The sequence below is a fragment of the Sinocyclocheilus rhinocerous genome, unplaced genomic scaffold (genome assembly GCF_001515625.1).
Source record: "Sinocyclocheilus rhinocerous isolate Xijiao unplaced genomic scaffold, SAMN03320098_v1.1 scaffold2578, whole genome shotgun sequence".
In the NCBI taxonomy this organism is placed as follows: domain Eukaryota; kingdom Metazoa; phylum Chordata; class Actinopteri; order Cypriniformes; family Cyprinidae; genus Sinocyclocheilus; species Sinocyclocheilus rhinocerous.
In genome coordinates, this window is record NW_015643596.1 from 133322 (window position 1) to 147837 (window position 14516).

At 37.3% G+C, this 14516-nt stretch overlaps 1 protein-coding gene across 1 annotated transcript in view; it reads right to left on the reverse strand.

Moving 5' to 3' along the window:
- The window catches only part of lrp1ba (low density lipoprotein receptor-related protein 1Ba), a 283055-nt gene that overhangs the window by 80218 nt on the left and 188321 nt on the right, over positions 1-14516 (reverse strand). The window contains exons 44-50 of the mRNA XM_016574938.1: positions 12268-12460; positions 8799-8924; positions 6158-6286; positions 5672-5791; positions 4204-4317; positions 3934-4092; positions 1570-1692 (exon numbers count right to left, since the gene is read on the reverse strand). Of these exons, the coding sequence (XP_016430424.1) occupies positions 1570-1692; positions 3934-4092; positions 4204-4317; positions 5672-5791; positions 6158-6286; positions 8799-8924; positions 12268-12460 (964 nt within the window). The remainder of the gene's footprint in view (positions 1-1569; positions 1693-3933; positions 4093-4203; positions 4318-5671; positions 5792-6157; positions 6287-8798; positions 8925-12267; positions 12461-14516) is intronic.

Sequence of the window (14516 nt, forward strand, 5' to 3'; positions counted from 1 at the left end):
TAAGACGCTTTGAAGGATCCTTTTGAAACCAAAAGGATTCCCGGCATGAGGTCGGGACAGAAGCAAAGCAAAGATTGCTCGCAGCAGGAAAGCAGAACTTCCTAGAACTTCCTACCCTACAGTTCTGCTCACTTTAGAGGTACATCACAAAGTTTGAGATGGAGAGAAACATGAATATGTTAGATTAATAATTATACATTATAGCAAGATATGGATGGAATAACCATATTTTAAAGTTATAAAACTTTTCATGAAACTTTCTTCAAGAATATCGTAAAATTCATCTAAACTTCTCTCTAAGCATAGCCTGAAATTGAAATGTGTTGGTTTATGTAGAAATTAACTATAACTTTCGTATTTCGCAATGTAATTGTTACCATTTCCACCTCAGAGAAAATAAATAAATAAATAAAATAAATAAATAAAAAGGCCATTTTGAGACAAAGATTAAATGATAGAATTCACTGCAAGATATAAAGTCACATTTGCCAGATATAAAGTCATAATAATGAGAAAAAGTCACAATTATAAAAAAAACAAAGTCAAATTGTGAAATATAAAGTTACTTTTTTTGTTATAAAGTCACCATGGGAGATATACATTCGAAAATTTGCTATAACAAAAAATAAAGTCACATTTTGGGATATAAATTTGCAAATTGTGAGAGATTAAGTCAATTACGTGAAATTAAGTCATATTGCGAGATATAAAGCAGCATTGTGAGGTGTATAGAGTATATATACTGTGAAATAGAGTAGCAATTCTGGAAAAAAATAGCTTTATTAAACAAAGTCAAATTGTGAAATATAAAGTTACTTTTTTTGGCATAAAGTCACCATGGGAGATATACATTCGAAAATTTGCTATAACAAAAAATAAAGTCACATTTTGGGATATAAATTTGCAAATTGTGAGAGATTAAGTCAATTACGTGAAATTAAGTCATATTGCGAGATATAAAGCAGCATTGTGAGGTGTATAGAGTATATATACTGTGAAATAGAGTAGCAATTCTGGAAAAAAATAGCTTTATTAAGAAATAAAGTCACATTGTGAGACTTAAATTCACCATGGAAGACAAAGTCACAAATTGTGAGAAATAAAGTCATTATGAGAAATAGTTGCAATATAAGGTATAAGAAAGCACTGCAAGACACATTTTGGGATAAAAAGTCACCATGGGAGATTTAAATTTCAAGAAATAATTATGTGAAATAAAGTAACATTGAGACATACAATGTAGCATTCCAAGAATTCTGAAAGTAAACTACAAGAAAAAAAAAAAGTAATGTCATCATTTACTTCATTTGTGTGTCTTGGTGTGAACGGGCCTGAACACTGTAAAGCCAGGAATGTCAAGCAGCTAAACTCTCCCATTTAGCACTTACCACATACTAGCCATGACAAGTGGATCAGAGCAAAATAGCACTTACGTTCTAATGTAGATGGTCATGCGTGACTAGAAGATAAATAAAGTCTTTAGGCGTGAATAAATTCATTAGTATGACATCTAGAGCGATGTGTCCAGCAGGCATGATTAGTTGATAAATGCAGAAAGGTGGCGCTCACCACATTGAAATTCATCCGCTCCGTCCTCGCAGTCTTTCTGTCCATCGCACATCCAGACGCTGGAGATGCAGTTTCCACTGGGACACGCGAAATGGCCATCCTCACACGTATGGATTGAAGAAGCTGGGAGAAATGCCAAAATAAAGAAATATGAGGGTTTAGAGCAGGGCTGTTCAAACTCGGTCCTGGAGGGCCGGTGTCCTGCAGAGTTTAGCTCCAACCCTAATTAAACACACCTGAACCAGCTAATCAAGCTCTTACTAGGCATAGAAACTTCCAATCAGGTGTGTTGAGGCAAGTTGGAGCTAAACTCTGCAGGACACCGGCCCTCCAGGACCGAGTTTGGACAGCCTTGGTTTAGAGGAACCTGTTCTTACTTTCTAAAATTACCAAAGGGTTTGCTAGGTTCACCACTATTTCAAGAAAAAAAGGATGAGAACATGTTGTAAATAAATCAACTGTTTGACCTCTGAATGTCTAGCTCAACTTCAGTCATCCAATTTGTTATCTGTGGTTTTGCATTTGCATTTGCATTTAGATTCAGACTTGCGTATCAAGGTCATTTAAAACCTGCAACATCTCCTTGCAGTAAAGAAAAAGAAACATCTGAGTTCCCTTTCAGTCGGTCACTCTCGACGTCACGTCGGATGACCGACGAAATTGGGATCTCGCTTAGAGAGACCAATCTACTTCGAGTGTAAACTAAACGAGCCAATGCACATTGGCACGCGATTATTGCATCCAGCTGCCGCTGATCACAGCGTGAGTATAAGTAGGCAGCAGATGCAGCGCATATTCAGCTTTTCGCTGAGGAGCCGAGCGATCACATCGTTCTGCTCCTGACTACTCTACTGAGACAAGAAGACTGAACGAGTTCAGCACGCTCTTGGAGAGCTCTTCGTGTTGGCGGTACGGCGCTTCAGCGGTGGTGGTTTCCAGTGTCGAGTGGGTTGCACACATCAGGCTGCACTACCCCCTGTTTGTGTCGCAGATGATCAGCAGCTGGATGCAATAATCGCATGCCAATGTGCATTGGCTCGTTTAGTTTACACTCGAAGTAGATTGGTCTCTCTAAGCGAGATCCCAATTTCGTCGGTCATCCGACGTGACGTCTCCGTTCCCTCCTTCAGGGAACGAGGGTTACCATACGTAACCGAGACGTTTTCGTTGTCTGTAAGATAGGAGCCACCACAGCAGAGGTCAGGAGTTGAATCCTCTTCATATTTCTATTAAAGGTTTGAGCTATAATTTCTGGAGGGCTCTACTGCAGTTTAGTTGTCAAGGAACATACACTCTTTGGAGCAAACATTTTCAGAGAACCAGTGCTTTAGCAAACAATCACATATTTGTATTGTGTATTTCTGCCTTCAAGATGTCCAGAACAGTTCCTACGCAGAAGTTTTTAAGTCATAAATGGGTGTTTACAGGCACTTTTATGTCCCAAGGCATTAGTTTTTATTAAAACATTTTTTCTTTTGCTGTATAAAGACTCTAAAACTGTCTAAGAAAACTGTTTACAATGGTATCATTCATATGATACTTTTCAAATGTCTTTATATATTGTTTATTTTGTTTCACCCTTTTTACAAGATCAAGTTTCAGTCTTAAAATATGAAAATCCATATAAAACAAAACAATAATAAAAAAACAAACAAACAACAATAACAAAATCAATTTATTTTAATTATGATAAAGTAAAAGTTAAAAGTGAAGTGGCTTTGTGTAATATATGTATATATGTATGTATTACACAATATATATTATTTGTCAACAACACGTTTACATCAAATGGTCATTAGATTAATCTATCTATCTATCTATCTATCTATCTATCTATTAGGGATGTAACGATTCACTCAACACATGTGATCATTAGCAACCTGCTTCTACCATGATTCTTTCATTCAAAGAAAATCCAGAGTTTCCAACTTTTAATTATGACGTTGCAATGTCATTAATTTGCGCTCAACTCATAAATTCTGACAGGACTGTAAAGTTCCAGAAAAAAAATGTCTACATACTCATCGACTTCCAGAGTTGTGTTTCACTCAGCCACAAGGGCTTATTAAGTCACTAAATATTCTCAGTAGGTCCTGGGCTTTCTACATAAATCATAAATATCTAAGTATATTACTGTCAAATATTTGGCAGGACTCAGTGTGATTGAGTCAAAAAAGTCCATGTTTCAGAGCCTCATAAAAAGCTCTGGGAATGTGAGCCGTCACTGCACCGCAATGCAAACTTTGTAAAAATTCCCTTTGTTCCCAGTGCTATTTTCCATTCTTAACGTGACAACATTGTACTTTGAACACAAACAAACAAGAAAAAGACAGACCGGGGGAGAGAATGCAAATGCATTTCTACCGTGGCAGTGTATTTCGTCTGCGTAATCCCCACAGTCGTTGGCTCCGTCACAGATCCAGGAGGGATGAACACACAGCGACGTGGAATTGCAGCTTAGAAACCTCTCATTGTTGCTGGCGCGAGAACCCAGTCTGTAGTATTCCATGCAGTCTGTGCTATCTGGAAACACAGAGAGGACAATGAGACGAGTGTTTCACACGTTAAGTGACAAACAAGCATACACCGTCAGTAGTGCGAACAGGCTAGCGCCTTCACACATGCTAATCTTACTACAGATTTTCTCGTCCGATGCGTCAGCGCAGTCGATGATCTGATTACACCAAGATGACGCGGGAATACAGGAGCCGTCTGCACAACGTCGCTCAGAGGACGAACACGAGGAATCTGGAACCAGAAGGGAAAAATGTAGATTAACTAGACACACAACTAGATAAATCAAAACGCTTTAAATGAAGTCAGACCACTTTAAAGCAAATCTAAATACTTTAAATGAAGTCAAACCACTTTAAAGCAAACCAAAATGATTTAAACGAAGTCAGGCCACTTTAAAGCAAATCAAAACGTTTTAAATTAAGTTAGACCACTGCAATGCAAACCAAAACGTTTTAAATAAAGTCAGACTACTTTAAAGTAAATCAAAATTCTTTAAATGAAGTCAGACAACTTTAAAGAAAATCAAAACGCTTTAAATGAAGTTGAACTACTTTAAAGAAAACCAGAACACTTTAAATGAAGTCAGACCACTTTAAAGCAAATCAAAATTATTTAAATGAAGTCTACTTTAAAGCAAACACAAACGTTTTAGATTAAGTCAAACCACTTTTAAGCAAATGGAATTGAGATGATCTAGGAAAATGGTATTGGTTTGTTTCAGTAAAGTTTAATATGTAATATGAACGCAAAGAGCTCTGGGTTAACTTCACTTTCACATTTGCATCATTCCAAATTATAATAATAATAATAATTAATAGTGTAAGTACATTGATATTCAAGCAGACAGCGGTTCAAACTAATTGTGTTAACGAAATGAGAACAGAAACCCAGTTATAGCTAAATTAGATCTCACTCCATTTTCAAAACCAGTGGTCGTGTGAATGCAAAACTGGTTTATTTAAAGAGGCGTGCGTTTGATTGTTACAAAGAGGAGGTAACAATCAAATTTCACTGGCTACAGGAGACAAGGTACAATAAAAAATATCTGTAATGAGATGCATTTTATTCATTTATTTACAAGTATTTAGATTCCTGCATTGCTGGAAAAAGTACAGCTTTCTTTGACCTTCACTGAAGCATAGCGATGCCGAGATCTGTGGTTTGTACTTTCTACATTATAGATGTGTTTCGGCATTAAAGCTTAATGTTGTTATTTAGATGTTCAAGCAAGGCGAGAATTCAAGAGTTCTACTGATTGATGGACTGCATTTCTCTAGAGCAGGGATCCTCAAATCTGGCCCACGAGATCCACTTTGCTGCAGAGTTTAGCTCTAACCCTAATCAAACACACCTGAGCATGCTAATCAATGTCTTCAGGACCATTAGAAAATCACAGGTAGGTGAGTTTGATCAGGGTTGGAGCTAAACTCTGCAGCGCATTGGCCCTCCAGGGCAAGATTTGAGGAACCCTGCTCTAGAGAGTTGGGCAGAATAAGGGGGAACAAAAGAGAAGATTCCTGAACTGACCAACACTGGACTGATCATAGGTTTCAATTCTGTGAGAAGAAGAAGAAAAAATACCCACTGTTACAGTAAACTTCATCGGAGTTATCCCCGCAATCATTCACGCCATTACAGAATTGATGGTTGGCCACACACCGCTGGTTATAGCATGATTTAAAGCCATGTCTGCAGTTCCGGTTTTCTAAAGAATGACAAAGCCAAGATTAGGCATAGGACTGTACACATTTAACACAGTTAAATGAAGGAAAATAGATAGATAGATAGATAGATAGATAGCAATGTAAAGTCTGGATAGTAAAACTATCTGACAACAACTGCTTCATTAGAAACTCTGCTTGAGAAAGTAAAGACAGAGGGAGAGAGAGACAGAGCAGCAGTCGGCCTGTCACATCACTCGCACTCATTACGTTTTTACCAGGCTGCTCTAAGCTCGTCTTATTAGCCCGAGTCACAGGAGAACAGGGAGACCTTCTGCAGCTTCCTTCATTCAGTTTCGAGATGAAACCTGAGGGCTCAAACACAGCACCCTGCCTGATTGGGTTCTTACCGCAATACTGCATCTTCTCATCCGACCTGTCTTTGCAGTGCGCGATGCCATCACATGTCAGTTGGTAATCGATGCATTCCCCATTCCCGCACTGGAACTCAGAGTGGATATTACAGGAGGAGTTCAGAGCTAGAAGATGAGAGTAAAAGAGATTTGTAGAGATGTGATGTGCTGCACTGAAGTAAAGATTAGGGATGTGCATTGACTGCTTGAGTGTTTGACACTGGATGTTCAATGGAGTTCCATTTGCACTTTTTTTACTGTTAGCCCATGTACACAAAGTTCAGAGGGATGTCTCCTTGGCCTTTGCATCACGTCCCCTGTGTCCTATTCTATTCCATCAGATGCACTATGTCTAGCTGTTTGAACACAAAAACACATCTGCGTATAAGCCCCATAATCCTCTCCAAGCAGAGAGTTGAGCGCTGTTGCAATCCTAGACTGAAAGTCACAGTGTGTAGTGTCCATGTTCAGTGGTCCTAAATCTAACAAATGTTTTTTTTGAAGGCACACAATCATAATTATTTTTTTTTACTCAGGTAGAGTAAATGGATGTTTAGGTATCAATACCTAGACAGAAACACTATTTAACATCTAGATCAGGCTAAAAGTATCAACTATGCAGATGTGTTGTTAAGAAACTGGCATCTAGACCTGGAGCATCTTTCCAGATAGGACTCTATAGTGGCTCCAAATAGGTGAAAATAAAAGCACTTGGCATTTACTGTGTAGCAAAATAAATTTGGATCACAATCTGGAATAACAATTTAGTCCATAATCTGAATAGAAAATTTAGATCACAATCTTGATTTAGAATCTATATTCAGAGCAAAATTTGGATTCAAAATTTGATACTCAGAGCAAACAGAATCTGAATCATAATCTGTATTTAGAATATGGATCATAATCTAAAACCAGATCACAATCTTGGTATTGAGTCCATATATTCGAAGCAAAGGAAATCTGGATTGCATTTTGGATGTGCAATTATATTTTAGAATACAGATCCACAACCTAAATCTGAACAAAATAAATCTGAATCACAATCTGTATTTAGAATTTATATTTAGAGCATGGATCACAATCTGGATGTACAATATGGATCGCAATCTGGTTCCAAAAAGCAAATGGAATCTAAATCATAATCTATATTTAGAATATGGATCATAATCTGAATCTAGACCACCGTCTTCATATTCAGTATCTATTTTCAGAGCAAAGGAAATCTGGATTACAATCTGTATGTACAAATGTTGTTTTTTTATTGTTAATTTTTTTTTTTCATAATCTGGACCAAGAGCCTAAATTCTGAGTGAAGTGAACCTGAATCACAATCTAGATTTAGAATCTATATTCAAAGCAAAATGAATTTAAGATGCAATATGGATGCACAATATAGATCAGAATCTGGTTCCAGAATTATATATTAACAGCAAATGGAATGTGAGATTTCAGATTCAGATTCAGATTCCGATTCAGAATATGGATTACTCAGCTTCTGAATTATAAACTGTATGCACAATTGTCTAAACCCTAAATTCTGAGTAAAATGAATCTGAATCATAAACTGTATTTGAAATCTACATTCAAAGCAACAGGAATCACAGTCAAAATTTGGATTTGTAATTAATATTCAGAGCAACAGGAAGGATTCTGCAGTAATAAGGTTGTTGGGCCATAGCCTCACAGCTAGATTTTGCTGTTGTTTGTTTCTAGAGCAGCAGCATGTTCCTCTCACTATGCTAAAAGCAACCGTTCTGTCCCACATGCTCCCTGTGTCTCACCTATCCGCCTACAGACATGGGGCACTGTAGACCTGAACATTCGCTCTGAATTTCAATCCAGAGCCAATCAGCTACCAAACATATTCTCAAAATTTTCTTTATCACCAGCATCCCAAACTGAAATATCAGCTATTATTTGGAATACTCCAGCATATAGACAGCCTCAATACTAACAGACATGGACATAACTCAAAGCACCGGGACATACTAAAAAATTTGGGGTGAGTGAAAAAAAGTCCAAGAAAATGAGCAAGAGATACAGAGAGAGAGGGTACAGGACTTACATACACATCTGTTATCATCCAGTAACATCCGTTCTCCACGGCAAGTACAGTTTACCACACCAAGAGGAGTCAACAGACAGAGATCATGGCACCCTCCATTATTCACGCTGCAGGGGGATGACTCACCTAAAAGGATTAAGAGAAATCCTTGGTAACAAATCTATCAAGCATTGAATCAAACCGTGACATTTACAACTGTCCAGCTTTACAGCTCATACTTAGGGTTAGGAATTAAAAATTTTATACACACTGAAATGTGTACAAAATGTGTACAAACATTTAAAAAAGTGAATAAATAATAAATAAACTTGTCATCAAAATGAATATTGATTAAAATAATGTCAAAATGAATTTCGATTGTAATATGGATGTAACAGAATTATGTACTCAGAGCAACCAGATTCTGAATCATAATCTGGATTTAGAATATGGATCATAATCTAGACCGCAATCTTCAATTAGAATCTATGGACATAACTCAAAGCACCGGGACATACTAAAAAATTTGGGGTGAGTGAAAAAAAGTCCAAGAAAATGAGCAAGAGATACAGAGAGAGAGGGTACAGGACTTACATACACATCTGTTATCATCCAGTAACATCCGTTCTCCACGGCAAGTACAGTTTACCACACCAAGAGGAGTCAACAGACAGAGATCATGGCACCCTCCATTATTCACGCTGCAGGGGGATGACTCACCTAAAAGGATTAAGAGAAATCCTTGGTAACAAATCTATCAAGCATTGAATCAAACCATGACATTTACAACTGTCCAGCTTTACAGCTCATACTTAGGGTTAGGAATTAAAAATTTTATACACACTGAAATGTGTACAAAATGTGTACAAACATTTAAAAAAGTGAATAAATAATAAATAAACTTGTCATCAAAATGAATATTGATTAAAATAATGTCAAAATGAATTTCGATTGTAATATGGATGTAACAGAATTATGTACTCAGAGCAACCAGATTCTGAATCATAATCTGGATTTAGAATATGGATCATAATCTAGACCGCAATCTTCAATTAGAATCTATATTTAGAGCAAGGGAAATCTGGATTACAATCTATATGTATAATTGTTTTTACTTTCAGAATGCTCTATTTCCAATGCGACCTAAGGCATCTGATGTCTTTTAACACAATACATTCAGCCTAGCACCGTACACACACACAAGGCTTGAAGGGCACTCTTGCAGTGCCAGTCAGAGGGTTGGGCTCCTCAGCGGGTGTGAGTTTGAACTGTGCTTGGCACAGACGTTGGCGTTGAGCATGGGTCTATGGGTATACACAAGCGGCTGCCAGACTCTGGAGCCGTGGGCCGAGTGTTTTCCCCTGCACAATTGGTGAGGATTCAGATGAGTGCATTGGGCCAGCGTCTTTCACCGTAGCGACATGGGGCTTCAGTCCTGGGAGGCTTTTGCTTATTATGGGATAGGCCTTTAAATAGCTTGGACTCTTAAAATTGCTGATTTCTGTTGCCTGGCAATTAAAAAGCAATGTTTATTAGTTGTAATATAAAGAATTGCAGATGGCATCCACTTTTAAAGGGGCAGTTAACCTAAAATAATAATTAGGTCATTATATTCAGAAGGCAAAAGAAGAGTTGTGTGGTTTGAAACAGCATAAAGGTACATAAAGTTAGTCTTTTTTGTTATGATTTAAAAAGCAATGTGGGGAATTACTTAGAATTTCACCATTTTATAGCACTGTCTGAGCGAATTCTCTTAATAGAGTCATCTGCACTATATAGATACGAGGGACGGTGGCTACTGAGGTCCAAATCTCCTAAGACAGTCCTGAGATGAGAAAATCTCCATTTGCGGTTTGGGATGCCAAGCATCTAAGCTGCTTTCATTAGAGTCCTTTGAAACACTGAGGCTTGAACCACAAACAAAGAAACGTCTGTACCAAAGCCAAGAAAGAAGCAGAGTGGAAAGCCGGCATTCTATAAATGTGTCACTTTCTATAAATTCTGCTAATTCTGTAAATTTCATGGTGCCATTTTACTTCCTGGGTGAATCAAGTTTGGGTTCTTCCCTTTAAAACATTTGCACCTCAGGCACTTGAAATGCTCTTTGTGAGTTTCAACAGATGCAATTACCAAGAACTGCAGGTGTAAGTTTCGTGGTTGGGGAATATAAACGGAAAAGTCACCATGCGCACTAAACCGAATTTATGTAAATGTACATCCAGCAGTGGCCAGGCTGGACTGGGTCTCAGTATTTTGAATGGGAATTGAATTCCCCCATTCTTTTAGATAGGACTTGGTCTTGGATGCCCGAAATGTGTAGTCGTAAATATCAGACATCCCATAACAAACTGGCTGCGTGTTTTCATTTCAGCTTTTCTGAACGACAGACATGCCAGAAACCAATCTAAATGCAAAAAAAAAAAAAGCTAAAAAATTGAACATTTCATCCGATGTCCCCTTTAAAAATACTGGGTAAAAATTTCATATAGTTCTCATTTTGAAATCTCGTGTCATGCCGTGTCTCGTCTCGACTTGCGGTGAGTGGATTCTAACTTAAACACCTCTGATTGGCCATTGCTTTCAAGAAATCATCAGATATGGCTATGGCTACATTGCTCAACGCTATAGAAACACATGCTCTCCAAATGCAAATGCACTGGATCGTTTGCCAAATCTGTTTCACCAATATGCTTTCATTACAGCTTCAACTGAGGGTGCTCTTGCTTTTGTCTGAGCAAGCACCACTGTAGATCCAGGCCTGTATGACAATGTAAACAACAGCTCAATAACCCTTTTATTTAAAGTATTAATTTACTTTCTGTAGACTGCTCTATTGCATTATATATTTAGATAGATGTATGTATGTAGATATTTTTCACCTGCTGTAAGTGTTTTAAGTAATAAATGGAAAGCAAAGTTATGTTTATACTGCTATATTCTATTTTCTCCATGGATCTCGGATTTTATTTAGTGTTTTTTTTTTTTTGGGTGACAATTCATTAAATATCAATGGCTAAAAAAAGTAACCAGTACTCGGATTAGTTTTTGAGAAGAGTACTTTGTGCTTTTACTTAAGTACCTTTTTCTCACATGTACTTTTACATGTAATTGAGTATTATTTCAGCAATGTAACAGTACTTGTACTTGAGTACAAATTTTCTGTACTCTTTCCACCACTAAACATGGGCGTAGTACAATATAGATAATGAATCTAAATAAATAGATTTGCTGGTGAGTGAAAAAGTTCATTTCAAACCCTGCATACATATTATAATCGGTCTATTCAGTGCAAATAGAATCTAGTTTACAATATGGATACACAATATAGATCATATTCTGAATTCACAATCCAAATTCAGAGGAATCTTAATCACAATCTGTATATGAGTCTAGGTCATAATCTGAACCCTAATCACAATGCTGATTCAGGATCTGAATATACAGATAAAATCTGAATCAAAAACTTAAAGCAAGTCCTTGGACACATAATTTATTTTACTTAAGGAAATATAGCAGCCTGTAATTATACTGGATAAGTTCCTATTAATGATGTACAGTCACTCATTAATATGATTTGTCTTTGTATTTATGTATACTGTGCTGACATAAGCCCAGCTTGTCCTGTAATACGTATCAGCAGAGAACACTGTGATTACGTTCATCTTATCTGACCTTCTTGTCAGAATGTGTTGATTTTGTTTCCAGCTTCACCGCGCACCCATCAAAAAAAGCCCCCAGTGACTTCTGACGCATCTAACATCAGTGACTTTGCATTGTCTTTGCTGTCATCAGAGAGTAAGCATCTCAGACACCCCGTGTGAATAATGCAAACAAGCTTTGTATGACTAATACAAACAACACTGCAATGTCAACCAAGAAACATATTTATCTGCTTGTTTTCAACATTCTGTTTTAGAACCGTCTTTGATTCAATGGTTTTAGAAATATAGTATAAAGGTTTGTTGACAACACTTCAGTTTCAATTCATCTAAAAACATTTGGTTTGAATTTAGCATAAAAACGGTTGCGTCATGTGATGGAACAATGGAAATGAATTACGTACAGCTGTTGGTGTCGTTGGAAACAGCAACGATTCCCATCGGTTGATGAGGGATGTCCGCACGGAGGACTTTCGTATTGGCTCCGGTGAACTTATCAGAGCGGATCACGGCCCGCCGCGTCCAGTCGGACCAGAAGATGAAGTCTTTGTAAATTGCCAAGCCAAAGAACGTTCCGGGTCCTGATTTCACAATGACCTACAAATTTAGGAAGAAGAATTTAGGATAGGAAATATCCTGGTAATAAAAAACTATTTTTTACAAGAGCCCTATTAAATATTTCAGGTTATAGACTAACAGTCAAAAGTTTTGGTGAATTTATATTTCTCCTGACCTTAAAAACTTTGTGAACTTTTTGGACTGATGCTTAAATGCCAGATAGATAGCAAGACAGATGAAACGAAGGATGGATGGATGGATTGATGGATGGGTGGATAGATAGACAGTCAGGTAGAATGATAGAAAGAATGACAGAATGATTTAACGATGAATGGATGGACAGACAGTCAGGTAGAATGATAGAAAAAAGGACAGAATGATTGAACGATGAATGGATGGACAGACAGTCAGGTAGAATGATAGAAAGAAGGACAGAATGATTGAACGATGAATGGATGGATGGACAGACAGTCAGGTAGAATGATAGAAAGAAGGACAGAATGATTGAACGATGAATGGATGGACAGACAGTCAGGTAGAATGATAGAAAGAAGGACAGAATGATTGAACAATGAATGGATGGATGGACAGACAGTCAGGTAGAATGATAGAAAGAATGACAGAATGACTGAACGATGAATGGATGGACAGACAGTCAGGTAGAAAGATATATAGAATGACAGAATGATGGACGGATGAATGGATGGACAGACAGTCAGGTAGAATGATAGAAAGAATGACAGAATGACTGAACGATGAATGGATGGACAGACAGTCAGGTAGAATGATAGAAAGAAGGACAGAATAATTGAACGATGAATGGATGGACAGACAGTCAGGTAGAATGATAGATAGAAGGACAGAATGATTGAACGCTGCACACATTTTTGGCTTTTCACAAACACGCTTTTCATGTGTTTTGCCATTTATTTCCGAAGGCTTTTGTGAGCCACACACATCTGCTCTGAAGTGCAGCACTAACCGCTCTTCAGTAACACACGCAGACACAGATGTCTCTGAAGGGCCGTCCGTTTGAATCCGAGTCTTTCTGTAATAATAGGCGGCTCGATGGGCGCGTGGAGAGTGAGACTCGTGCTTTAATCTGCAATGACAACATGTCAAACACGTGTTCTCACCCTCGTGCAGTCGAGACGTCTTTATTCCCAAGTGCTCCATTGCTGCCGCACGTGTGTGGGGGATCAGGATGAAAGATGCAGCAGACACATCTGCATATCAGAGCTGTCGCCTCGACAGGTGAAAACATCTCTGTGCTCTCTTAAGATCAAAAGTTTTTAGCATTGAATTACGAACCTGTGGACTAGAACATGACATTCCTGCTCCAAGTGCAGGCTTACGTTTCAAGTAGCTTCTAAACAGGGATTATCTCAGACTTTGCTCTCCAATAATGTGATGGACGGTTACTCAAACATAATCTCAACTAAAACAGGTTCTATTTTATTTAAAACTACTTTTATTTATGTATTTATTTATTTTATTTATTTTTTTATTTAAAGACCCCTTGCTAAGCTCCGCCCATTTTTACTCACCGAACAATAGAACTGAATTGGAGATTTACGGAAAAACCATGATTTTCAGTTGAATGTGTTCATAAAGTGGTCAGCATTGACTGGAAGTTATTTTTGAGCACTGGAATGAATTGCGACATTGTGAAACATTTTAATCTGCCATTTTTCGTTCAAGAAAATGTTGTAAAATGATATAAAAACTGAAAACAGTTGAAGTAAATGTTTTTCAAAGCCAGCTGTAAAGAGAAAAGCCTCATTTGAACGCGATAACCTTAGTATAACATTTCTACAACGCATCCACAACGTTCTTTAAATAAATTGTTACAATAACATGATTAAAAATCATGAAGTAACATGATTAAAAACTGAAAACTACAAATCTGAAATGAAGCAAAGCTTCTCAGCCAATTGCAACGAGAAAAACTTAATTTGAAAATGATAACATTACTTTAACATTTCTACAACACATTTACTACTTATAGAAATTGGTAAATTATGCAGTACATACTATAAAACTGAAAACTGTAAATCTGAATTGACGCAAACACTTTTTACTGTAAAAAAAATAA